The sequence below is a fragment of the Dromiciops gliroides genome, chromosome 3 (assembly GCF_019393635.1).
Source record: "Dromiciops gliroides isolate mDroGli1 chromosome 3, mDroGli1.pri, whole genome shotgun sequence".
In the NCBI taxonomy this organism is placed as follows: domain Eukaryota; kingdom Metazoa; phylum Chordata; class Mammalia; order Microbiotheria; family Microbiotheriidae; genus Dromiciops; species Dromiciops gliroides.
In genome coordinates, this window is record NC_057863.1 from 44,772,792 (window position 1) to 44,799,024 (window position 26,233).

The following is a 26,233-nucleotide window of genomic DNA, read 5'->3' on the forward strand; positions in this document are numbered from 1 at the left end:
TGTCCATCTTTTCCCCTGAAAGAGAATGTTCAGTTTTGCTGGGTAATAGATTCTTGGCTGCAGTCCAAGCTCCTTTACCTTCTGGAATATCATATTCCAAGCCTTGTGATCCTTTAATGTTGAAGCTGCCAGGTCCTGAGCAATCCTAACCGTGGCCTCCGTGATATTTAAATTGCTTCTTTCTGGCTGCTTGGAGTATTTCTCCTTCACCTGATAATTCTGGAATTTGACTACAATATTTCTTGGAGTTTTCCTTTTGGGGTCTCTTTCAGGAGGTGATTGGTGGATTCTTTCAACGACAATTTTATCCTCTGATTCTATAATATCAGGGTAGTTCTCCTTAATAATTTCCTGGAATATGGTGTCTAGATTCTTTTTATGATCATGGCTTTCAGGCAGTCCAATGATTCTCAAATTGTCTCTCCTGGATCTGTTTTCCAGATCAGTTGTCTTTCCAATGAGGTATTTCACATTTTCTTCTATTTTTTCATTCTTTTGATTCTGCTTGACTGATTCTTGGTGTCTCATGGACTCATTATCTTCCAACTGTCCAATTTTAATTTTTAAGATATTGTTTTCTTCAATGAGATTATGTACCTTTTTTCCATTTGGCCAGATGAATTTTTTAAGGAATTGTTTTCTTCAGTCAATCTTTGTGCTTCCTTTTCCAAGCTGCTGATTCTTTTTTCATAATTTTCTTGTGTAGCTTTAATTTCTCTCAATTGATTTTTTTTTTTTGGTGAGGCAATTGGGGTTAAGTGACTTGCCCAGGGTCACACAGCTAGTAAGTGTCAAGGGTCTGAGGCTGGATTTGAACTCAGGTGCTCCTGAATCCAAGACCAGTGCTCTATCTACTGGACCACCTAGCTGCCCCTCAATTGATTTTTTTTTTTGGTGAGGCAATTGGGGTTAAGTGACTTGCCCAGGGTCACACAGCTAGTAAGTGTTAAGTGTCTGAGGCCAGATTTGAACTCGGGTCCTCCTGGATCCAAGGCCAGTGTTCTATCCACTGCGCCACCTAGCTGCCCCCCCTCAATTGATTGTTAAAATCCTTTTTGAGCTCCTCCAAGAAGGCTTTTTGTTTGAGACCAATTCATCTTCCCCCTTGAGACTTCACATGTAGGCAATTTTGAGAGTACTGTCCTCATCTGAATTTGTGTTTGCCTCTTCCCTGTCAACACAGAAGCTCTTGATGGTGAGAGCTCTTTTTTGCTTCTTACTCATACTGCAGCTTATTTTTTATTTTTTAAATATTTTTAAAAATTGAGGTCTCCTCTGGGGCCACCAGGGTCCCTGTTTCAAGCTTGTTGTGCTGGGATATAGGGGCTGTGTCACTGGCTCTCTATACTGAGGCCTCTATGGCTTGTAGATTTTTCACCACCCTGGACTTCCTGTCTGAGTGCGCTGGGATCAGTAGGCCTTGCCCTGGACTTCCTGTCTGAGTGCGCTGGGATCAGTAGACCTTGCCCTGGATTTCTTGTCTGAGTGTAATCAAAGCTATCTATAGCCATATGGAAAAAATGCTCTCACTGTTTATTGGAAAAGTGCAAATTGGGACAATTCTGGGGTACTACCTCATGCCTATTATATTGGTTAACAGGCCAGAGACAGAGATAAAAACCAAAAAGTAAAAGGGTCTATGGGTACAAAGGTATTTATAGGGCTCTTTTCTGGTGGCAAGGAATTGGAAATTGGCGGGGTGGGGTGATTATGATGGAATACTATTGTGCTATGAGAGGTGATGAACATCATGCTCTCACAAAACCCCAAAAAGACTTACATGAGCTGATGCAAAGTGAAATGTACTGTGTACAAAGTGATAGCAATATTGTAAGATGATCAGCTGTGAATGAATTGGCTATTTTCAGCATACAATGATCCAAGATGACTGAAAGATTTATGAAAAATGCTATCCATCCCCAGAAAAAGAAATGATGGTATCTGAATACAGATTTAAGCATGATTTAAAAAAAAAACTTTCTTCATTTTTCTTGAGGTTTTTTGTCTGTTTTCTTTCACGACATGAGAATACACATATAACCTATATAGAATAGCTTGCCTTCTCAAGGTAGGGGTAGAGGGAGGAAGGAGAGAATTCACAACTTAAAGTCTTAAAAATGGTTGTTAAAAATTGTTTTTATGTGTAATTGGGGAAAATAAAATACTAAATAAATAGAAAAAAGTATTACTCTTAGAAGAGGCCATAACGTTTCACCAGGCTGTCAAAGGCATCCATTCATGCCACAAAAAACATTAAGGAACCCATCAGAAGAGGAATAGTAGGGGCCTTGGAAATGAGTTAAATATCTCACCAAAAATCTTATAGGTATGCCCATATCTCTCCATGCTGATCATTCACTTCTTATTTTTTTTCCAGGGCAATGAGGGTTAAGTGACTTGCCCAGGGTCACACAGCTAGTAAGTGTCAAGTGTCTGAGGTCAGACTTGAACTCAGGTCCTCCCGAATCCAGGGCTGGTGCTTTATCTACTGTGCCACCTAGCTGCCCCCTGCTCATTCACTTCTATGATTAATTTAGCATGATTATCAGACTAGTTTGAGATTATAGGATCAAAGATGTAGGGCTAGAAGGAACCTTATTCACCCACATATAATCCACCCATCAGAAAATTAGCACAGATCAGTGGTATGACTTTAGCCTAAAAATTAATCCCTATTTCCTATGTTTGCCATTGACAAAATGGTAACCAAACCAATGAGAGTGGGGCCAGAGGCCAAAACAAGGTATCTGGGCCCTGTGTGGAGTAGTCTGATGCCAAAGAGTAGCAGAATTCCTGTTTGCTTATAACATGGTTCCTTTCAGGTACTCTGTGAGTTATTGTTCATTCTAAGACATTTTAAGAGATAGTTTAAAAATTTCAAATAGGAGAAGAGTTATTATTATTAGCAGCAGTATAATGCTGGGCATTTTTAATGGAGACAGATAATGTGTGTGTGTGTGCGCGCGCGCGTGCACAAGAACAATTTTCCCCTGCTCCCATTCCACCTGTTAAAAGAATTCTGATGGGAGTGGTTGGAGCAGACTGAATGTGCTGCCCATGACTTTCCTCTGAAAACTATGGAAAATCTTTCAAAGGTTTAACTGATCCAACTCCCTCCCCTGTGCCTGTTGTTGTAGGGTGCTTTGTTATATGGTCTCCTCTATTTCTTAGAATGTTTTTATTTTCTTTCATGTAGAAATGATGCTTGGCCATAAGTACTCCGGGATGCATGCCTGTACACTAATTATGTGCTTGAGGGAGTTCAGTGGAGGACATGAGAGACTAGTTGAAAATACACACAATTCAACCAGGACTGATGCACTTGGTCCAAAATAGGGCCATCCTAGCTTTGGGGTTCTGACCTCTAACTGTGAGAGTCTCTTACCGTTTTGATGCTTATTGAAACATAAATTCCTAAAGAGAAGATGGGTTCGTTTGTTTGTTTTTCGTTGTTTTTTTGTTTTTGTTTTTTTGCAGGGCAATGAGGGTTAAGTGACTTGCCCAGGGTCACACAGCTAGTAAGTGTCAAGTGTCTGAGGCTGAATTTGAATTCAGGTCCTCCTGAATCCAGGGCTGGTACTTTATCCACTGTGCCACCTAGCTACCCCCCTAAAGAGCAGATGAACCATGTGAATCAGAACCATTACCCTCCTGGGGTTAAGGAATCATTGCTGAACCTCATTTAGGTATCTATATTGGACAGAGCAAATGCCCTACCTCCTGGGCCATCAGGAAGCTGAGAGGAGCAAAGTTTGGTCTGGAAAGAATCTGCCTTCCCACATCCCCAGGGTGGGAGGGAAAGGCAAGAGAATCTAAGTGACTCAATTGTTTTCACCCTACACCTTCAAATCTTCCCAGATATATATACCTTCTGGTTATGTATATTAAGCCATCTTTACTAGTGGAATTCATATCAATGTATAGCTTTTGAATTTTTTTTCGGGGCAGTGAGGGTTAAGTGACTTGCCCAGGGTCACAAAGCTATTAAGTGTCAAGTATCTGAGGTCAAATTTGAACTCAGGTCCTTCTGAAGCCAGGGCAGGGGCTTTATCCACTACACCACCTAGCTGTCCCCACCCCCACCCCCCATAGTTTTTTAAAAACACAAATCCTATTTGAACACTGTAGATCATCCCCCCCACCCCACCTTGCTGCTTCCTCCAATATGTCTACAATATGTCTATTGTGCACAGACAATTGAATGAGGCAATGAATGGGAGTCACATTCTCAGGAGACATTAAGAGACAGGATAAATATTTATTTTTCTGATTGAGTCTTTTAGGGCTACAAAGCCTGACTGAAAGCCACAGGAAGGCAAATTAGATTACCCCTGATTGTCCCTTTCAACCCTTTGCTTTCTAGGTCTGGTGTAAGTTATTCGGATGAAGCTGGAGCCCGTAGAAAACATCCCTCGTTCCAGACTTTCCATTTGTGATCCAAGTCTGCCTTAGGTCCTTATGGAATTCAGAACGACTGTTGGCAGCAAACAATTGGTTGCCTTTTTCTTTAAGACTGAGCAATAGGGCTCTATAGTCTGAAGGAAATTCTCTGTCCCTGTGTGTAGAATTGGGGTCAGAGAGTAGGGAAGGTTGGCAACAGCACCAGCACGAACATCAGACATTTCTGGAGTACTTCCGGGTTTGCAAGCCAGCCCTTCCTGCCCTCTGGGGAATCAGAGCTACTCCTCCCTCCTGTCCTTTCGACTCCAGCAGATCAGATCTCTTAAGGTGCTGGAGCAGATTTGAGGAGTGATACTTTAAAGCTTGCCATTGGGCAGGTGTTCAGCTTTCTAATAAAAGGGCAGGGCACAGGAGGCCAAAACAGAAACCAAGGGAAACTGTTAAATATGAAAAGCAAACAGGTATGTGTATGAAGAAATAGGACAGACCCAATGCCTGATGGGGAACCGTGGCTTTGTTAGTCCTGGCAGTACCACTGACCTTCATCACAACGCCCCTTGCTTTTTCAGTTTCCCCATTCACTAAATTGTGAGAGAAATTCCCATCTTGCTCATCTTTGAATGAATGGGGAATCCTGATGCTTTACTTCTAGCCACTAGTGAGTGACCAGTGTCCAGATCCCTGAAATGACTTTGTATTTAAGCTCCTTGAAGGGAGTTCGGTTTTGTATCCCCAGCACCAAATAGGCACATGTGCTCCTAAGTGCTTAGAAAATGCTTGATGAACTGAATGACTCAATATTATTGGGCAACTGGAAGAATGAATGAGATAACCATGGGATCCCACACTTGGATGGGATGTGACTTCCCTAACACGGCCGGCAACCCACTAGTACACCCCTGACAAATTGCTTCCAGTGACAGTGAGTATGTACCAGCGGGAGACCAATTTAGAAATAGAAATTGTAATACTCATAATGATTGCCTTCATTTAGATAGCACTTAAAGATTTGCAAAGAATTTTATATGTTAATTCATTTTATATAACTTACGATTGTGTCATTATCACCTTACTAAATTATATAACTGTGTATTCTTATTCTGGTGAATAATGATAATAATTATAACCAGATCTAACATTTATATAGTTCTATAAGACATACACAGCAATTTACATGTATTATCTTATTTGGTCTTTATTTGATTACCTTATTGTGATATAGGTCTTATTGTTGTTACTGTTATTTATTTATTTGTTTGTTTTTGTGAGGCAATTGGGGTTAAGTGACTTGCTCAGGGTCACACAGCTAGTAAATGTCAAGTGTCTGAGGTTGGATTTGAACTCAGGTCCTCCTGACTCTAGGGTCAGTGTTCTGTCCACTGTGCCTCCTAGTTACCCCCTACTATTATTATTTATGACCAGCGTAGAAGATGCTATTCAAATCTAGAAACTTTTATTTTTAGCACACACTTCATGATGTGTAGATTTAAAATACAAACATTCTATTATCCACTTGTTGGTATTTAGTCAAATTAAATTTGGCAAATTGTGGCTAACTCTTGACTTGAAATTCCAAGGAGAGGGAGGCAAGAGAGAAGGACTATTAGTGAACTAGAAGCATCCAAGATGAGACTGGGGTTTAAGGAGTGAAATCACATGGCTTTGGTTGTCTGAGGGTAACTTCACTTTGAAGGGATATGTATATGGGGAGACAGGGGCTTAGAAAATCTAAGGATCTTTTCAAGTGTGTTGTAATGAAAAGAACACTGGATTCCAAATCTGAAGGCCTGAGCCCCATTCTGGCTCTACTGTTTAATAGCTATTTGGCTCTAAGCACCTTTCTGGGCTTAAGTTTCACCACTAGTATTATTGGCTGATTATATCTAAGATCTTTTCTTTTTTTCTTTTCTTTCTCTCTCTCTCTTTTTGGGGGGTTGGGGGTGGGGCAATGAGGATTAAGTGACTTGCTCAGGGTCATACAGCTAGTAAGTATCAAGTGTCTGAGGCTGGATTTGAACTCAGGTCCTCCTGAGTCCAGAGCTGGTACTTTATCCACTGAGCCACATAGCTGCCCCCTAAGATCTTTTCTGGTTCCAAGTCCTATGTATGATCCAGGGGGTGAGAGATCCCCCTCCCGTTGCTCCTTCTCTCTCCCCTCCAGTCCTTCTCTCTAGCCCTAGCTCTCTTCTGCCACAGATGTTTCCTGCTGGCCATCTTAGAGAGTTTAAGAAAAGCCTAGATGGGGAAGAGTAGAAAATGTCCTTCTTATGTGATTTTTCCTGATGTTTCTGCCTCTTCCTCCAGCCTCTCATCCAGTCACTAGTTTGTTTTTTTTCCTTTTTTTCCAGGGCAATGAGGGTTAAGTGACCTGCCCAGGGTCACACCTAGTAAGTGTCATGTGTCTGCGTTCATATTTGAACTCAGGTCCTCCTGAATCCAGGGCCAGTGCTCTATCCACTGAGCTACCTAGCTGCCTCACTTCCCCCCAGTCACTCTTAATGGTCTCTTCTCTTTAGAGAAAGTACAACCTCCTAGCAAGTTGTGACACATTTAGTTCTTAGGGATTCCATGAAAATGGGTAAGGAGGAAGCCGGGCTGTTATGCATCAGCTCCCAAGCCCAGAATGTTGTTAAGGGCTAAAATTCTAGCTAGTCTGTCTAAAATATCTAATGAGTGGTTGCCAATAAATTATAAGCTTTAGCAAGAGTTAGACTTTTAAGCATTTATTAAGGAGAATAAGAATTTGGTAAAGAGAGAGAGAAAGGCCTAGATTCTTATCTATTAAAGGGAGAGCACATTTCTAAGCTCCGCTCTCCACCAGAGTCCAGAGGAAAGAGAGCGAGATCGAGCGCCAGTCTCTTCCTTCTTCCTCCCACTAGCCCACGTCACTTCCTGACGCCAAAGAAAAGACTCCTGGTCTTGCCCTCAAAGACCTTCATGGGTGGAACTCTTCTACAGTAAGTCTCCAGCAGGTGGCGTTATTCCAATCGTTACAATGTAATCACAAAATATAAAACTACCCAAACTGACCTATGATACCCATAATACCTTGATGAATGGGAATACTTGCGTCAAGGAGGCAACAGCAATTAGTTGAAGAAACAAATTGTAGCCATGACCCTGGGCACGATGAATCGGCAAATCCTGCACAATGGAGAATGGAGAAGCTGGGAACTGACAAGAGTAGAAACTGGGACCTGACTGTGGAAGAAGGAGATCCCTGAGTGGGGAGAAGGTGATTTCTCCCCCCAAGGCCCTTTGATCAGTTGTTCTAAGCACATCCAGGCCCTTTGAGTTCCTTTCCCATATGTGTATCTTAGCATGTATCTTATTTCCAATCTGCTCTAAGTTTGTATCTACTTTTTATGAGGCCTTAAACTAACTGTAAAAATGTAGCCAGGGCAACAATACCTAGTGGTTATGGGTTTATGGGGGTGAAGTGGGGTGGAGCTAGCCAATGACCAGTTTCTGTACCTACAATACCTTATCTTTCTGTTACCGGCTATGGGGGTAGGGCTAGTAAATGGTGAGCTCCCCAATACTCAAATTTCTATTAATGAAGGTGTGGGGATAGGAGAATTGGTTTTGACTAAAACTTTGGTTTTAATTGGAATTTTTTTTTAAATCCCCTGCAAGAAAGGACTAGCCTGCTGAAAAGCTGAAAAGCAATATTCTCTGGGTTACGAGCCAAATGGGCCAGTAAGGCTGGTCTCAGATCAACTCCTGAGCCCAGAATGTAATCGCCAAATATAAAAGTACCCAAACTGACCATATGATACTTATAATATCTTCATGAGTGTGAACGACTGAGTCATGGAGGTAGCAGCAATTAGCTGAGCAAACAAATTGTAGCCTTAATCCTGGGCATGCTGAATTGCCAAGCCCTAGACGATGGAAATGGAGAAATTAGCAGCTGACTGTGGAGGAGGTCCATACAAAACTGGGCACAGGGGTCCTGCTTGCTCTGTCAGAGGCTTTCTGTTTCTCTAAGTATCACCCTCAACAACTCGCTTAAATCTCCCCAGGTTTCTATTCTCCACCTCTTGGACTATGGAAATAATAAGAAAAGTGTTTGTTTGCTCTAGCCTTTGGAGACAGACCGTGACCTCAAGTGAGCAGTGGAAAAAAAAAAAACCCACACACATTACAAAGCCGTCTTTAATATTTCATAGTCTTGAGGTGTCCATTTATTTACTGTGGTATATTGGAAAAACACAGACAAATATGAGAACGAAGCTGTTCTTCTGTCTACCACAAAGTCTTTAGATGGAAACTAATCTCACTCAAAGGCAAAAAGCCAAGGGGATAGGGGGAGGGGCACCAGGGACGTGAGCAGGTCCTTAGTGCTGCGAGTAACTGACAGCTGGGGAGCATCATAGCACAAAACTCTAATCTAAAACAATAGTCCAGCAATGGGAGAGGAAGGCAGAAGAAAAGAATGCTTGGAGGCCCAGGCTTATGGATTCTTGCCCAGGTCTATGCCTTAGAAACCTAGGTGATTTAGGGTGAAGCCTTTTTTTTTTCCTGTGCCCTTAGTTTCCTAATCTGTAAAATGGGAATGAGTAATAAAGAGATGCTCCTGGAAGCTGTGTGACTTCAAGCCCTCAGACATTGTGTCCAGAAGAGAAGAGCTTTGTGGTATTGGCCATTTGCTTTTCATGAAATGAACTAAAATAGCAATATTCATGACTGAGTTGTTTGCTAAAGGATTCACTGTCATTCCAAATTTTGCACAGTAATTCTAGAATCAATGGCTGGCACAGAGGAAATGCTTAACCTGTACCTGTTGATTGACTGATGGATTGATTACTTTCCTATGGAACTTCTGAGCCATTAAATGCCAGGAGGCCAGTCATGGACTGTGTTCCTTCTGGTTTTACAGATCGGGAATGTGAGGCACAGAAATGGCTAGTGACTTACCCTAGATCACACAGAAAGTCGGTGACAAATATATAAGCCTTCGGGCACAGAGCACCTGCCCATCTGGTCTGCCCTCCAGAGCATGCATTCTCCCAGAAGCAGGAGAGAGCAAAAGGAGAGTTTGATGTTGTATGTTTAAAGTTACAATCCTGGGGGCAGCTAGGTGGCACAATGGATAAAGCACCAGTCCTGGATTCAGGAGGATCTGAGTTCATATCTGGCCTCAGACACTTGACACTTACTAGCTGTGTGACTCTGGGCAAGTCACTTAACCCTCATTGCCCCACCAAAGAAAGAAAGAAAGAAAGAAAGAAAGAAAGAAAGAAAGAAAGAAAGAAAGAAAGAAAAAAAGAAAGAAAGAAAGAAAGAAAGTTACAATCCTAAAAAAGTACTTGATAACACCTTTAAAAATCCCAAAGGCACAAAAAGACATAAGTAGAAAATCAGGTGGAATTTGTTTCTATTTAAAATTTTAGATGAAAAAAAAAAAGAGTTGCCTTTGACAATGGCTAGATTAAGATGATCACAGATTTAGAGGTAGTTGGGACCTTGGAGCTTCATCATCTAGTCATTCTCCCTCCATGTGAAGCTCAGGGAGGAGAAGTGATTTGCCTATCATCACATAGCTGATAAAAGACAGAGGATTTGAACTCAAGCCCTCTAATTCCAAATCCAGTTGTTCTTTCCTTTGCACCATTCTCTCTCTTCAGTGGTAATCTGGGAAATAATGGAGTGGATAATATTGGGTCCTTACAGATATGGGGTCAGGAAAGGCCAGTGTCTATGCTCAATTGTCAAAGAATGGTAATGGAACTAGAGGCTCCCACAACAACCTGGAAGGGGGTTAGAATGTTGAATGCTATCTGCAAGGGCAGAGTGCTTGGCATTGGAAGCATCGCCAAGGCCCATGGGCTGGTATTCCACCCATAACTGATGAAAGGAGGGATGGAGGGGGAGAGACAGACACACACACAGAGTGAGAGTCTGAGATAACATAGACAGAGAAACTAAAGAAGAAGAAGAAGAAGAAGAAGAAGAAGAAGAAGAAGAAGAAGAAGAAGAAGAAGAAGAAGAAGAAGAAGAAGAAAGAGAGAGAGGGAGGGAGAGGACAGAGAAACAAAGACAGAAAGAGGAGAGAGATATGAGAAAACAGACAGAAATAGAGGATAGGAGAGAGAAACAAAGACAGAGAGGAGAGATGAGAAAGAAAAGCATGGAGAGAAGACAGAGGCAGAAAGAAAGACAGAGACAGAGAGACAAAGAAAGGCCGACATCCCTAGTCTCCCTGCTCTAGGCGCCAGGAAGCAGATCCTTAGGAGTTGATGGCAGGCTTTTTCCTGACATGGATGGTTGACCAGAGCCAGGCTTCACTGTCCTCAGTGGAGGCTATTGGACCAACCCTGACTCTGTTTGAGCCTAGTCCTATGAGCTTTAGACCTGAGCTGAGAACACACAGATACTTCAGGCACAGTCTCTAGACCTGAACATTTTGTCCTCTGGACAAGACCCTTATCTGGTCCCAGGGCGAAGCAGGCAGCCATTTATATAATGGTAGCAAATGCCCTGAGCACAGACACTCTACTGTCTCTAGCATGACTAACAAATAGGAAGAGAGCAGGGAAAATGAAGAGCTCCCATTTCTGAAACACTGCCCAGTCTATAAACTCTGTGAAGGTGGGCAGATAGGTGGCACAGTGGATAGAGCACCGGCCCTGGAGTCAGGAGTACCTGAGTTCAAATCTGGCCTCAGACACGCAACACTTACTAGCTGTGTGACCCTGGGCAAGTCACTTAACCCCAATTGCCTCACTAAAAAAAATTTTTTTTAAAAATAAACTCTGTGAAGGAAATAGTGCAAGTAGGTACTACTGTAACCATTTTATATGGGGAAACTGAGGTCCAGAAAGTTTCAGTGGCAGAACCAGGACTTCAGTGCCCAGGACTTCTGACTTCAAGTCCAAGCTTCTTTCCATTAATTATAGAACATTGTTTCAATCCTTCCTTATGTGAATGGGAGCCCACATGTATCATAACCCAGCAAATACCCAGAGGACAGAGAAAGTGCTCTGTTATCCTGGGCTCCAATTAGTCATGTGATGTCTATCTGTACTGTGGCAGTTCCAATGGAAAAATCTGTATTGCCTTGCCTTTTACATAATCTACCAAAAAATATTATTATATGTCTACTGTGTATTAGGCACGGTCCTAAGTACTTTTTGCAAAGAGTATCTCATTTGTTCCTCACAACAATCCTGCAAGGCATGTGCAATTATGTCTATTTTATAGTTGGGGAAACTAAGGCAAATGAGGTCAAGTGACTTGCCCAGGGTCACACAGCTAGTAAGCATCTGAAGCTGTATTTAATTTGTCTTCCTTACTCCTGGTTCTGTGCTCTATCCATTCTGTGTACCACCAGCTGCCTCTGATGCAGAAGAGATGCCTCGCAAAAATACCTACCTGCCTTGCTAGAATAATTGTTGATACTATACAGCACTTTGACACCTGCAGAGGACTCTATGGATCTCATCTTATTTGAGCCTCACAATAGCATAGGTACTCTGGGCGTTCTTGTCTCAATTTTACAGATGAGGAAACTGAGGGGAAATTCAGGGAACCTAAATGACTTGCCGACAGTTAAACAGGTTCAACGTGTGTCTGAGATGAAATTTGAACTTCCCGATTCCAGCTTTAAGCACCTTATTACTTGCTGCTTATGTGATATGGTTCTTTTTTTTTTTTTTTTTTTTTTGCGGGGCAATGGGGGTTAAGTGACTTGCCCAGGGTCACACAGCTAGTAAGTGTTGTTAAGTGTCTGAGGCTGGGTTTGAACTCAGGTACTCCTGAATCCAGGGCCAGCACTTTAACTACTGCGCCATCTAGCTGCCCCTGTGATATGGTTCTTAACCATATAAGAAGCATTCTAAGGACATTTAGCTACTTAGTGATATGACTTTGTCTTCTGGGTGTTTCTCAGTCCCAAAAACCTCTGGATGTGTGCCTCAGGACACATTTGCCATCCGGCATAACTGACTCTTGAAATGAAGGGTTCTCTCTTGTTTATGAAAAGGGAAAGGGAGATAGAGTGTTCTGGGGAGCTTTGGGTCACCTTGGGAGAAGTGGAAGAGTTACTATCACTGTTATGAGATGAATAATTCAAGCCTGAACAGGCTAAGCAAGGGATGGATGATATAGCAGTAGCCCCATTAAATTAAACATGGAGTCAGATTACAGATGGCAGCAAAAAGGAAACAGAACGAGGAGATACGACCCATTCTTAGTGAAGACGCAAGAGCGGAGGCATGTGTAACCAACCCTTTTTGTAGAACATAGAGAAACAACAGGCCGACAGCCGTGGGATTTCATAAAATGTCAGAGTGATTGATCTTAGAGCCCATTCAGTACAATCTCTTTATTTTACAGAGGGATTAAGTGATTTGCCCAACGTGGCAGAGTTGGGACTAGAACCAAGGTCGACAGCTTCCCCATCCAGAGCATTTCCCATTGCACTGCCTCAATTTTGTGGCTGGATCTCATTGCTATTTTTACAAAAACAAAAAACAAAACAACAACAAAAAAGATCTTGAGGTATGTGACTGGCGGAGTACAGTGCCTGCAATGGGTGGTGATGATAACTGTCTAGAAGATACTCTGTGACCAGTTTTTGATTGATGGATGGTGTTGACAGTAATCGTCTTCCTTCCCACCAAAGTTTGTGTTTCAGAAACAAAAAGGTGGCCTTACCTTAATTCCACCTTTGGGTTTCTTGATGCTTTTCTTTTTCAACAACTCTGCTTCACTGACTGTCTTGGGAGGACAGGGAACTTCAGATATTCTCCTACTGGGAGCTGGGAAGACAAAGAAAAACCTAGATTAACCTGGACATTTGGTAGGTGATTTATAGGTGTATGTGATGTCACAGGACTAATGACTTTATCAGCTTTTTTGAAATATTGAAATAGCTTCCTGGTTGGTCTTTGTGTATACAGCCTCCTGTTTCCAATCCATTCATCTACAGTGGCCAAATAGGTATTCTGAAAACACAGGTCCAACCATATCACATCTGTATTCAAGAATCTTCACTGGTTCTTTGGTTATTAGCTGGCTTCTTTTCTACTGCCTAAAGATGAGCAGAATTCTCAACAAAACAAAACAAAATCCTTCCATCCCCTCAAGCTAGCCTCCTATATCCATTCTCCAACACTCAGTGCCTCTACTTTCTCTACTTTCACTCACTTCTAAGCCCTCTAAGCTGCTGCCCTCATCATTCAACTGAAACCCTCTCTCCAAGGTTACCAATGATCTCTTAACTGCCAGACTGAATGGCTTTTTCTCAACCCTCATCCTCTAGACCAAAGCCCCTTAAACTGTGGGTCACAACCCCATATAGCTTCCAGGAACTGATTGTGGGGGTTGTGAAAAATTTGGCAACAATAAAAGGTTATGTATATACATGAGGTCAAGTAAAAATTCTGGAGGGGAGAGGGGGAAGGAAAAAGGGGTCTTGAGTGCAAAAAGTTTTAAGAAGACCTTTTCTAGACTTGTCTGTAGCTTTGACACTGTTGACTCTCCTTGGGGAATCCTCTCTCCTCTGTGGATTATCATGACACCATTCTCTCTTGGTTCTTGCCTATCACTACCTGTCCTTCTCAGTCCTTTTGGTTCATCATCCCCTAACCACCTGACTGTGGTCATATCCCAAGGCCCTCTAGCATGCCCTTTGCTTTCCTCTCTATAGGGACTCTCACTCTCATCAGTTCCCATAGATTGAATTATTATCTCTACATAGATATGACTCCCAAACTGATGTTTCGCCTTAGTCTCTCTCCTGAGATTCATTCCCATATCTTCAAATGCCTACTATACATTTCCAACTTGATGCCCTATATACATCTCATGATCAACAGGCCCCAAACAGAACTCATTGTCTTTCTCCCCTAGACCCTCCCATGTTCTGAGCCCCTTCAGTTCTATCAAGGGCGTCTATCTAGTCACATAGATTTGCAAGCTAGCTTTTGGCTGTTCCAAATAAAGCAGTTGTTATATTTTTGGAGAGGTAGGTCCCCTTTCTAATGTTCTCTTTAGAATAGAAAGGCAATGGGACACAGGAAGTAGAGAGCTAGCCCCAAAGACATGAAGGCTTAGGTTTGAGTCACACTTCTGGCACATACTGTTTAGATGACCCTAGGCAAATAACTTACCCTCTCAGTGCTCTGGGCAACTCTAAGTTGAGAAAAAGTGATGATCTGCAATGGTAGAGGAAGTTGCTTAATCTGGAACTTCCTTATATCAATGAAATCACAGGAGTAGTCCCTATCTTTACCTTTAGAATAAAGTCCCATGTCAGGTTCCAGCATAACCTTGGGACCTCACCCTATAGGGAAGTTTAAATACATGAGAACCAATAAAATTGTAGGCAAAATCCAGAGCTTCCAGGTCAAAGAAAAAACACAGCAAGCAGCCAGAAAAGAAAGAATTCAATGCCAAGGAGTCACAGTAAGGACCACACATAATTTAGTAGCCATCACAATAAGAGAGTGGAGAGTTTGAGCTATAATATTCTGGAAGGCAAAGGATATAAGCTTACAATCAATAATAACCTACCCAGAAAAAACTGAGTATGATCCTACAGGGGAAAAAAATGGGCCTTTAATGAAACCAAGGACTTCTGATTCCTGATAAAAAGACCAGAGCCATGTAGAAAGCTTGAAGTGAAAACATAGGACTCAAGAGAAATATTAATAGATAAACATGAATGAATGAATAATCACAAGGGATGAAATATCTAATATGAGGAGATGATGTTTCCATTGAACTCTTATCATCTGGGATCATGGAATCTAATTAGTCAGAAGGCCTGTGAATAGTTCTGTGATGTCTTGATGAATTTAAAAGAAGAATGGAAAGAAAAGAGGATGGTTAAAGAAAATTATCTCACAGGATCAGAGTGTGCAGGTAGAATTCTATGCAAACAAGGAGGAAGGAATGGGAGGAGTGGCTGACATTTGAACCTCACTCTCATCTAAACTAGTCAAAGGAAGGAACAATATATACACAATTGGGTTCAGAAATACATTTCATTCAATGGGGGAAATAGAAGGGGAAAGGGAGAAAGTTTAGAGAGAAGGTGGATAAAGGGAGGGATTAGTTCTAAGCAAAACAAACTAAAAATGTACAGACATCCTTTTAGTTCTTTTTTTTAGATGGCAAAGAATTTTGCAGGGCAGTGAGGGTTAAGTGACTTGCCCAGGGTCACACAGCTAGTAAGTGTCTAGTGTCTGAGGCTGGATTTGAACTCAGGTCCTTCTGAATCCAGGGCCTGTGCTTTATCCGTGGGGATACCTTGCTGCCCAATTGATGCTAAATTTTGAGAGACTTCATGATGTGTGGTGCTAGAATGAATCTCTCTGGTCAATGATAGCACCACTGTCAACATGACACCAGCACTTAGTCATCTGCTATTCTCTGACCTCATTTATCTTGGCCAAGGGCCTGAATTGATTAGAATTAGCCAGCAATTTGCCTAAGCTATATTTGGTGGCTGTTCTCCCGAAGTGGAAGTGCTGAGAATCATCAAAGGAGGAGATTATTGGGACCAGCATTAACATACCCCTCTCAGAAATCCGACTGTTAAACTCACAGAACCTGAAATCCTGTGTTTTAAGAACTCTGCCTACTCTTTTTTTTTTTTTTTTGCTGGGCAATGAGGGTTAAGTGACTTGCCCAGGGTCACACAGCTAGAAAGTATCAAGTGTCTGAGGCTGGATTTGAACTCAGGTCCTCCTGAATCCAGGGCTGGTGCTTTATCCACTGCGCCACCTAGCTGCCCTTCTGCCTACTCTTGAGTAATGAGCAAAAAGGACTGAAAACAAAAACTGACCCAACTTTGGTAAAACAAACCCTGGACTAGGAATTGTTAGAATGCCTAGGTTCTAGGTCTGGCTCTGCCATTGGCTGTGTGACTCTGGGCAAGTCAACCTCTCTGGGCCTCCATCTCCTCACCTATAAAACATGGAGGATCAGTTGGATGCTGTCCAAGGTCTTCTCTGCATTCTGCTTCCACAAATACAGCATTCAATCCTCTAGTTAGCTCATGTCTCCCCATAGCCCGACAAATCAATGTTCTCTTTACACTAGCTAAACAAGTCAGTCAGTCAATAAATACTTAATAGGTGCCAACTGTGTACCAGGCACTGGGCTGAACCCTGAGGACAGAAAAAAATATAAAAGACAGAAACTGATCTCAAGGAAGGATCTCCCAGGCTAATGGGGGAGATGACATGTCCGTAGGTCACAGAGGGAGACAGTGGCAACGGACTAGACTCTCCAGGCATTCCACCCTGCTGCCTTGCCAGGAGTAGCCATCTCCCTACCTGTTGTCACGACACTCAAGCTAGAGGTAAAAGCCCTAAGAACAATAAAGAATGATAATGTAATCACAGGAATGCAGAGCCACCGAGTCATCTGGGCCCAGCAAACATGTGACTTGAAAATAATGGTTTATACTTTTATGAGCGTAAGATTGTCACTCGACACCTTAGGGCCCTAAACTCTGATGATAATCTTCGATACTTAAAAAAAAAAAGAAAAGAAAGTTTGTACTTTCAGACGTACCTGTTGAAATATCACCCCCCCCCCCCCCCCCCCCCCCCCCCCCCCCCCCCCCCGTTCTGGTAGTGTGCAGGTCCTGGAGTGAGGAAAACTTGAGTTTGAATGTGACCTGGGGCACTATGTATGTGAGCTTGGGCAAGTCACTTAAACCTCTGCCTCAGTGTCCTCATCTATAAAATGGGGATAACAAAAGCACCTACCTCCCAGGGTTGTTGTGAGGATCAAATGAGATCATATCTGTGAAGTGTTTAGAACCGTCTAGCGCATAGTAGGCACCATATAAATGCTAGCTGTCCTACTGTTGTGTGGCCCTCAACCCTCCTGAGGGAGGCCTAAACCAGGTTAAAATGTAAATGGCAAATGTTTAACAAAATAAATAAAAATACAATGAAATATAGATAATGTTACATTTTTAAATTGTTAACATGCGGCCAACTGTCTAAAATGCTAAGTTATAAAGAAAGTGCTTAACATTTCCTCAACCAGGAATTTCCTCCATCAGTAAAATCATAGGCCCAATTTCTTTCCCTGGCTATATAACCAGATTTTTTTTTTTTGCATTTTATCCACATTTTGGGTTTTTTTTTAGTGACTTTGATGTTAATAAACTGTATATTCAATAACTATATTATTTATTTAATCCTAGGAGATCAAAGCATTTAACATAGAGAGATATAGGAAGGCTATTTCTCCAGTTTATTAAAATAAACAATATATGATGATGAGGGTAGAAGCTCTGAGCTGAGCTGATGGAGAGATATGTTCAAATCGTGTTAATCAGGAAATAAATAAGCATGCCCCTGGCTAACCTGGAGTATGGAACATTATTAAATTCAATTAATTAAATTAAATTAAAAATCAAATAGAGAGCTGAGAGTAGTTGATCCTGATGCTATGATACCTGCTATACATGGGGAAAAGGCAGCTAGGTAGCACAGTGGATAGAGCGCCAAGCTTGGAGTCAGGAAGACTCATCTTCCTGAGTTCAAATCTGGCCTCAGATACTTCCTAGCTGTGTGACCCTGGGAAAGTCATTTAACCTTGTCTGTCTCATTTTCCTCATCTGTAAAATGGAAATGGCCAACCAATCCAGCATCTCTGGCAAGAAAACCCCAAAGGGGGCCATAAAGAGTCAGACATGATTGAAAAATGACTGAACGACAAAACACAGAAGATGCTTACAGTCCCACACGTGAGTCCCAGACCCACCAAAGTTATCCAAGGGTTTTCCAGCACCTCCATCCTTGTCACCAGAGAAGCAGAAGGCCAGAGAGATGCCAAGTGACCCAAATGCACCAGCTGGCAGTTCTGGGGCCTAAGAAAAGCCCCAGAGATTACATTCTGAGCCCCAGGGCTCTGGGAACCCAGGAGAAGGGCTGGGCTTAGGGGCCTCTAAAGCTTATCACTGTCCTAGTTGTTGTCTTGAGGCCTAGCCATCCATATTCTACAAATTCAAGGGAGTCCTAAGTCAGCTGGCTGGTTTTCAGATCCCTTGGGCCTCAGGACATTAAGGTCATTTCATGTAAGACAAGGAGGAAATGATGAGACAGGCATACAAAAGCCACCACAACAGAGAATGGGACAGAAAAGTCAGCGAGATTACTGAAGGAATTTGAGGGAGGCCGGGCCTGTGGTGTAACCGGCCCCAGTGCATACCTGTGCCAACAGCTAACACACCTCCTACATTACCACAGTTACCACGAAGCCAGTTGAGTGACCTGCCTGAATGCCTAGGGGCTGACCCACGCCCACATGGGCTGCTTGCTCCTCTAGGAATCCTGTATACCATCAGAATGACTTGCATCAGAGAAGGCAGGCCTTGAGCAAGATCTTAAAGGAGGTAACTGAGGTACTGTGTCAGGCACGTTGTGGGGTAATGAGGAAAGAAGTGAATAACTGGTCTCACTTCATTCTGCAAGAGTGGATTCAGATTGAGGTAGAAGATGACAAACATCTGGGAACTAAGCAGTTACTCATCAGCTGGGGAAGGGCGGAATGAGTTACAAGAAATGAGGAGAGGGATGGTTTCAGGGGATGGAAACACTGTCTAAACTGAAACTTATATGAACTGATATATGGGATGAGAATATTGTAAAGATAAACAGCTTGGAAAGATTTAAGATCAATTCAGTAACCAACCAGAGTTCCAGAGGACCAGTGGTGAAGCACGCACCTTCCTCTTGAAAGAGAGAGGTGATGGACAAGAGATACAGAAGGAGACGGCCGTTTCTGGACATGGACAATTCAAGAATTTGTTCTGTTTGACTGTCCATATTTGTCACAAGGGGTTTTTTTTCCTTCATTTTTTTTCAATTGGGGTAAGATAAGAGGGGAGAAATGCTCATTAAGTGAAAAAAAGTAAAAGTTGTATTAAAAAACAATCCTGGGGGCAGCTAGGTAGCACAGTGGATAAAGCACCAGCCCTGGATTCAGGAGTACTTGAGTTCAAATCCAACCTCAGACACTTGACACTTACTAGCTGTGTAACCCTGGGCAAGTCTCTTAACCCCCATTGTCCTGAAAAAAAACAAAGAAAAAAAAACAATCCAAGGTGGCACAGTAGATACAACACCAGCCCAGCAGTCAGGAGAAGCTGAGTTCAAATCTTCAAATACTTAATAGGCTGTGTGACCCTGGGCAAGTCACTTAACCTTAATTGCCTCTGAAACAAACAAATACAAAAACAAACTGATGGAGGGAAAGGTGGGAAATGATGATCCAATCAGTAAATTCATCCCAGGAACCTCCATTTGAGGAAGTCCTCATTGCAGCCGTTCTCAGTCCAAATCTACCTCATCCAGGACCACCATACCTACTTCCCAACCTCTGTCCCAGTAGTTTTCTCAAATTGGTAACAATGCCGCCTCTATGATCAATTCCTCTGATTGATGAGTCTGTCCCAGAAACCTCCATTTGTAGAAGTACCCACAAACCCTTTTTTGCCTATATATAAATCCTTTTTTATGTGTTGTCTTCCCTCATTGGAATGTCAACTCATTGAGGACAAGGACTGACTTCTTTTTTAGCTTCTATTAGTATCCCCATCATTTAACATAGTAGCTGGCACACAGTAAGAGCTTAATAAATTATTGTTGTTCCTCTTCCTCCTCCTCCCCATCTTCCTCCTTCTCCTCTTCCTCTTCCTTCCCTACCTTTCTCCTTCTCCCCCCTCTCATTTATCAATCATCTAAAACAGTTGCTATGGTTCTATTTGAGAGAATGTATGTCAAGTGTTTTGCAAATCTTAAAATGCCATATAAATGCTTGCTATAATTATTATTCAATTCTAGTTGACCATGTTTCCTCATTGAGTTTGACGTGTTTCATTGAAGTCAGAGACCAGAATAGTATCTTTTAAGTCTCAGGAAGTCTTTTTTTCTTTCTCACTGGTGGCAATTTTGTTTCCTAAGTTTACATATTTCTCTTAAAAATTGCAGCCCATCTGCAGAGAAAGAACTGATAGTATCTGAAAACAGATGGAAACACATTAAAATTTTTTTTTCTTTTCCTCTTTGACAATTCCTTAATCTGAAGTTTTTTTTTTTTTTACTGTTTTCTCTCACAACTAGTTAATATGGGAATTTTTCCATGACTACTCATGTATAACTTATTTTGAATTGCTTGAGTTCTTATGGGTGGGGAGTGGAATGGAGGGGGGAAGAGAAGTTGGAACACAAAGTTTTTAAAAAATTGATGTTAAAATTTTGTTTTTACATATATTTTGGAAAATAAAATTCTATTCAGTAATAATAAAAAAATTTTTTAAAAATTATTCTGTGGACAAACAGCATGTCGAGTGTCCTTTAGGTTTCTGTACTAAACAACGAGTTTATTTTCTAGTGGCTTCTTCCTGGTTGCTACTTCCCATTCAGGAAAATGTCTATTGAAATTTTCAAGGTTATGGAAATCTAACTGATAGACCTCTCTTTAGGACAATGTGGCTTACAGGGATAAATAGCTAATAAATAGGACAATAGTGGGCTGAGTTTTTCCGCCCCTTCTGGGAGCTTTGAGAAAAGGAAATAAGAGCCCCCCCCAAGTCAGTTTGAATTTCTGAAGAACAAGGTAAAAATATACAGAAAGGACAAGAAACAGGAAGTGGAGAAGGAAAAAAATGAGGAAGAGGAATAATAAAAATTATATAGTGCTTTAAGGGTTGCAACACACTTTACAACTATCGTCTCATTTTATCCTAACGCTGACCCTGTAAGAAAGCAGCTGTAATTGTTTCCATTTTAAAAGTGAGAAAAAAAATCGAGTATCAGAAAGGTGAAGAGTAAAGAGATCTTTCTAGGGTTTGGTTTTTTTTTTTTGATCTTTCTAGGTTTTTATGGCTAGAAACTGTCTGAGGCAAGAAGGGAAGGAGGAGGAGGAGGAGGAAGGATAAAGATAAGGAGAAGAAAGAGGAACCAAAGAGAAGAATGATTAAAATGAAGAGAAAGAAGAGGATGAAGAGAAGAAAAAGGAGGAGGGGGGAAAAGCAGAAGAAGGGAAGGAAGGATGAAGATGAGGAAAGAGAAAAAGAAAGAATAACTCATCCATCTGCCCAAGTCAAATGGGAACAGTCTTAGAGAATTACACAGAAACTGAAAAGAAGCAGGATCTTTCCCACAGTATGAAGGATGTGTCAGATTGGAACCAGAGAAAGAGGAGATGGTTAGAACAGGGTCACACAGGTAGTGAATGAGGGAGCCAGACTATGACCACCTTCCAGTGTATCCAAGGTTGTTGTGTACAAGGCGGCCTGGCTTTCTTCTGCTTGGCCCCAGAAGACAGAAAAGGGAGTTCAGGAAAAAGCTGCAGTGAGGGCTATCTCAAAGTGGGCTCAATCACTTAGTAGGCTTTTACTAAACACCTAATATGTGCCGGTATAGGAGAGGGGCCCTAGGGATACAAGAAAGAAACAATTTGTACTCTTAAGAAACTGCCTTAGGGGGCAGTTAGGTGGCGCAGTGGATAGAGCACCAGCCCTGGAGTCAGGAGTACCTGAGTTCAAATCCGGCCTCAGACACTTAACACACACTTGCTAGCTGTGTGACCCTGGGCAAGTCATTTAACCCCAATTGCCTCACTAAAAAAAAAAAAAAAGAAACTGCCTTAGGAGGCAGTGGATTCCCCCCCAACACACACATGTACACACACATATACACACACATATACACACACATATACACCCCTCCTCCCTGCCGCATTGAAAGTCTCTGATGTGGGCTTAGAGTAAGTCAGAAGTTTCTCCTGTGAGAAGCAAAAACAAAGATGACCAGATAACAGGACAGATGTATAGGAGGGCTCAAGAGACTATTAAAGATTAGATTGGCCAACTAGATATCAGGACAGACACACCTAAGAAGTAAGGGGAGATAAAATTCTATAGCAGGAAAGTCACTTAGGTGACTGGAGCTAGGAGACAGAGATAACCCCCAGAGGTCAGGACCATCATTTAAAAAAAAAATCCCCCACGACTCTCAGGAATATGACAAGCATCCAAGCTTTCCCCACCCCATCCCAAAGAGGAACTTTTCATTTTCAGGTGGACACTCAAAAGCCTTTGCTTTCCCTCTCTTGGGGAGAAGGATGTTCCTAAGCCACCTTCTCCCTAGGGGTGAAGTCTTTGACTTTCCACTTGGTCACTTTCTCTAGCACCAAATAAAAGACCACTGTCAATCTAATTGGACTGTGTTCAAGAGTGGAATTCTTTACTGAGGAATACCTAAGGACCCTCACCTTTTCACCCATGATAGTCTCCAAGCCAAAGCTGTATTCATTCAGCATTCAATGAGCATTTATTAAGCACTCACTGTGTACCAGGCTCTGTGCTAGGGACTCAGGATACTATGACAAAAACAAACCCTTTACTCTGAAGGAGGTTACCAACTCTTGGAGAAACAACAGGAGTGAAAATATGAGGAAATACTAAATATGTACAAAGGGATAGGGCTGGGGCCTTTGATTTCATTGGTGTAGGGAACTTCCAGGTGAGGAAATGCTCTTTACCAATGCAGGTTGGAAACAAACATAAAACAAACAAACAAAAAAAAACGCCCAAAAACCAATGCAGGTTGGCACCTTCTCTGCAACTTACAGGTTTAGAAAATGTCCTAGGGCATTGACTGAGAGGGTCACAGATCCAGGATGTATAAGAGGCAGGACAGAGTCCAGATTCCTCTCTACCACATAACACTACCTCTCCATATACAAAATAAATACAAAGAGGGAAGGGTGGAAAGCTAGTAGCCACTCTGTGTGTGTGTGTGTGTGTGTGTGTGTGTGTGTGTGTGTGAGGTGTGGGGGGGAAGGGCTGTCAGGCTATGTCCCCTGTAGGAAGGACATTTATTTCTATTTCATTTCTTTTCATCATGTGAGTTTGGCCCCATAGTTCCAGCCTCCTGGGATATTTTTCAGCCTTGATTTTGTCATGCAATGAATTAGCTATCCCTCCCGGGTCCCCTCCCCTGATTCTCCTGCTACCTGTCGGACCCCTCCATCCATCTCAGCCTCCCGTGCTGGCCCACCACTCATCTCTTGTCATTTTTCCATGGATGATTCCCCAGGGTCCTCTCCTGGGCTCTCTTCTTTCTCTAAATGATTTAATCTGATCCCGTGATTTCAATGATCATCTCTATGCAGATAGCTTCCTAATCTTTCTCTTGAATTATATTGTATTTCCAGTGACCGGCCTCCACTGCTTCCATTAAGGGGCAGCTGGTGGTGTAGAGGATGGGATGCTGGAGTCAGGAAATCCTGAGTTAAAATTTGGTCTCAGATACTAGATATGCAACCCCATTTTATATAAACAAGTCATTTAACCTCTTTTTGTCTCAGTTTCCTCAATTGTAAAATGGGGAAATAATAGCTCCTATCTCACAGAGTTTTTGTGAAGATCGAATGAGATAATACTTATAAAAATTCTTAGCACAATGCCTGGTACTTAGTAGGTGCTTAATAAATACTTATTCCTCCCCCCTACACACATGAATATTTTAAACTCAGCATGTCTAAAATAGAACTCTTCTCCTTTCCATTGTCCATCCCCAGATTACTCTTCTTCCAAATGTCCTTATTTCTGTTGAAGGCACCATGACCCTTTTAGTCATCCAGACTCATGACCTCTGTGTCATCCTTGACTCTTCCCTCTCCATCACCCTTCATAACCAGTTGGTTGCCAAGTATTTTGAGTGCATCACCTCTATTCCTTTCTCTCCATGGGGGACTCTCTACTTTATTTCAGGACCTCATCACCTCTTGACTGATGGTGCTGTGGTTAAGAGCCTTGAACTCAGTTTCAGGAAGACCAGAATTCAAATCAGCCTCAGATGCTTACTAGCCACTGATCCAAAAATTTTCATAGCATTATTGAATATTAGAAATGAAAAGGGCCCTAGAGATAAGTGTAACCAAGTCTCACTGTTCTTCCTCTGTCTCCATCACTGCCCCATCATTTCATTTCCTGTCCCTTAGCACCAACCAGGGCTCTATCCTGTCCCTTTTATTCCCTTTCTAGTTCATCTTATCAGCCCCAATAAGTTCAATCAACTTCTCTATACACAACTCCCAAATTAATACGTTCAGCCTCAATGTCTTCCATGATTTCCAGTCTTTCCTGACCAGCTGCTATCTGGATGTCTCCACCATTGTCATTTCAAATGCAACATAGCCAAAATGGATCTCAGAGTCTTCCCACCTCAACCCAGTCCCCTCCAAACATCTTTATTTCTTCCCCATCACCCAGGCTTGCAACTTCAGAACTCTCCTTGGCTGTTCTGGCTTTCTCCCCTTCCTCCTCTTCCATACCTAGTCAGTTACTAAATCTTGTCAATTCAACATTCTTCACATCCATCCCCTTCTCAACACTCACATGGGCCCTAGACTATCATAAGAGCTTCCTGACTGGACTCCCTGTCTCCCACCTCTCCTTTCTCCAAACCAGCCTCTACAAAATTACTGAAATAATTTTCCTGCAGCACAGATCTGACCATGCCATTTCCCAGCTGAAAAAACCCTCCAATGGCAACTTATTATCTCTGGGATAAAATACAAGCTTCCCCTACCCTGACTTCCTCCATTCTGGTATCCATTGACCGGCCCAGATTTATTTCACAACAGTCCCCTTCAAGTACCAGACATTGGTGCCCAAGTGGCCTGTTAGCCATTCCCACCAGTTTCTTTGCACTGGCTATTATATCATGCCTGGGAAGGGAAGGGAGGAGAGAGGGAATAAGCATTTATTAGTCACCTACTATGTGCCAGACACTGTGCTAAGTGCTTTACAAATATTATTGCATTTGATTCTCACAACCACCATGGGAGAAAGGGACCATTAGGATTCCTGTTTTACAATTGAGGGAACTGAGATAGACAGGTAGAAGATGATGTGCCCTGGGTCACACTGCTAGTAGTGAACTCAGGTCATCCAAACACTATTCCTACTGCCACTTCTTAGGATGGCCAAAGTACAGCTCAGCTTTCACTTCCCAAGGGACACCTTTTCTATTCCTCCTCAGGTGCTAAAGTCCTCTCCTTCCCCAAATCATCTTATACCTATCTATCTATCTATCTATCTATCTATCTATCTATCTATCTATCTATCTATCTATATATGGCGACCACCAGCAGAATGCATGTTTCTTTTTTTTTTTTTTTTTTTTTTGGTGAGGCTATTGGGGTTAAGTGACTTGCCCAGGGTCACACAGCTAGTAAGTGTCAAGTGTCTGAGGCTGGATTTGAACTCAGGTACTCCTGAATCCAGGGCTGGTGCTTTATCCACTGCGCCATCTAGCTGCCCCTTTTTTTTTTTTTTTTAATTTTTGCAGGGCAATGAGGGTTAAGTGACTTGCCCAGGGTCACACAGCTAGTAAGTGTCAAGTGTCTGAGGTCAGATTTGAACTCAGGTCCTTCTGAATCCAGGTCTGGTGCTTTAACCACTGCACCACCTAGCTGCCCCAGAATGCATGTTTCTTAAGGGTAGCAGCTGTTTCGTTTTTGTCTTTGTACCCCCAACACGGTGTTTTGTACACAGTAGGCATTTAATTTATGCATACTTAATGTTTGCTGAACCTCTTCCACTCTCAGGTGAATGTGCTTTCCTTCACATTTGCTTCCCAACAAGCCCTATGTTCCCAGGGACTGGGCGATCTATTGGAACTCAAGGTTTTCCCTCCAGGAGGAAGGAAGGACAAGAAATTTAAGGCACTTACCAAATTCTCACTCGAACAATGAGAGAGCTGACTCAGGAGGCTTATACAGCAAAGGATTAATAATGGGAACATTCATGAACAGGGTTCATGAGAAGGCCCTTGGACCATCA

At 42.2% G+C, this 26,233-nt stretch overlaps 1 protein-coding gene across 5 annotated transcripts in view; it reads right to left on the reverse strand.

Annotated features, from left to right (window-relative positions):
* MCF2L2 (MCF.2 cell line derived transforming sequence-like 2) overlaps positions 1-26,233 on the reverse strand; it is a 375,955-nt gene that overhangs the window by 189,688 nt on the left and 160,034 nt on the right. For all 5 annotated transcript variants that reach the window (XM_043992226.1, XM_043992225.1, XM_043992228.1 and 2 more), the window contains exon 14: positions 13,063-13,166. In XM_043992226.1, the coding sequence (XP_043848161.1) occupies positions 13,063-13,166 (104 nt within the window). The remainder of the gene's footprint in view (positions 1-13,062; positions 13,167-26,233) is intronic.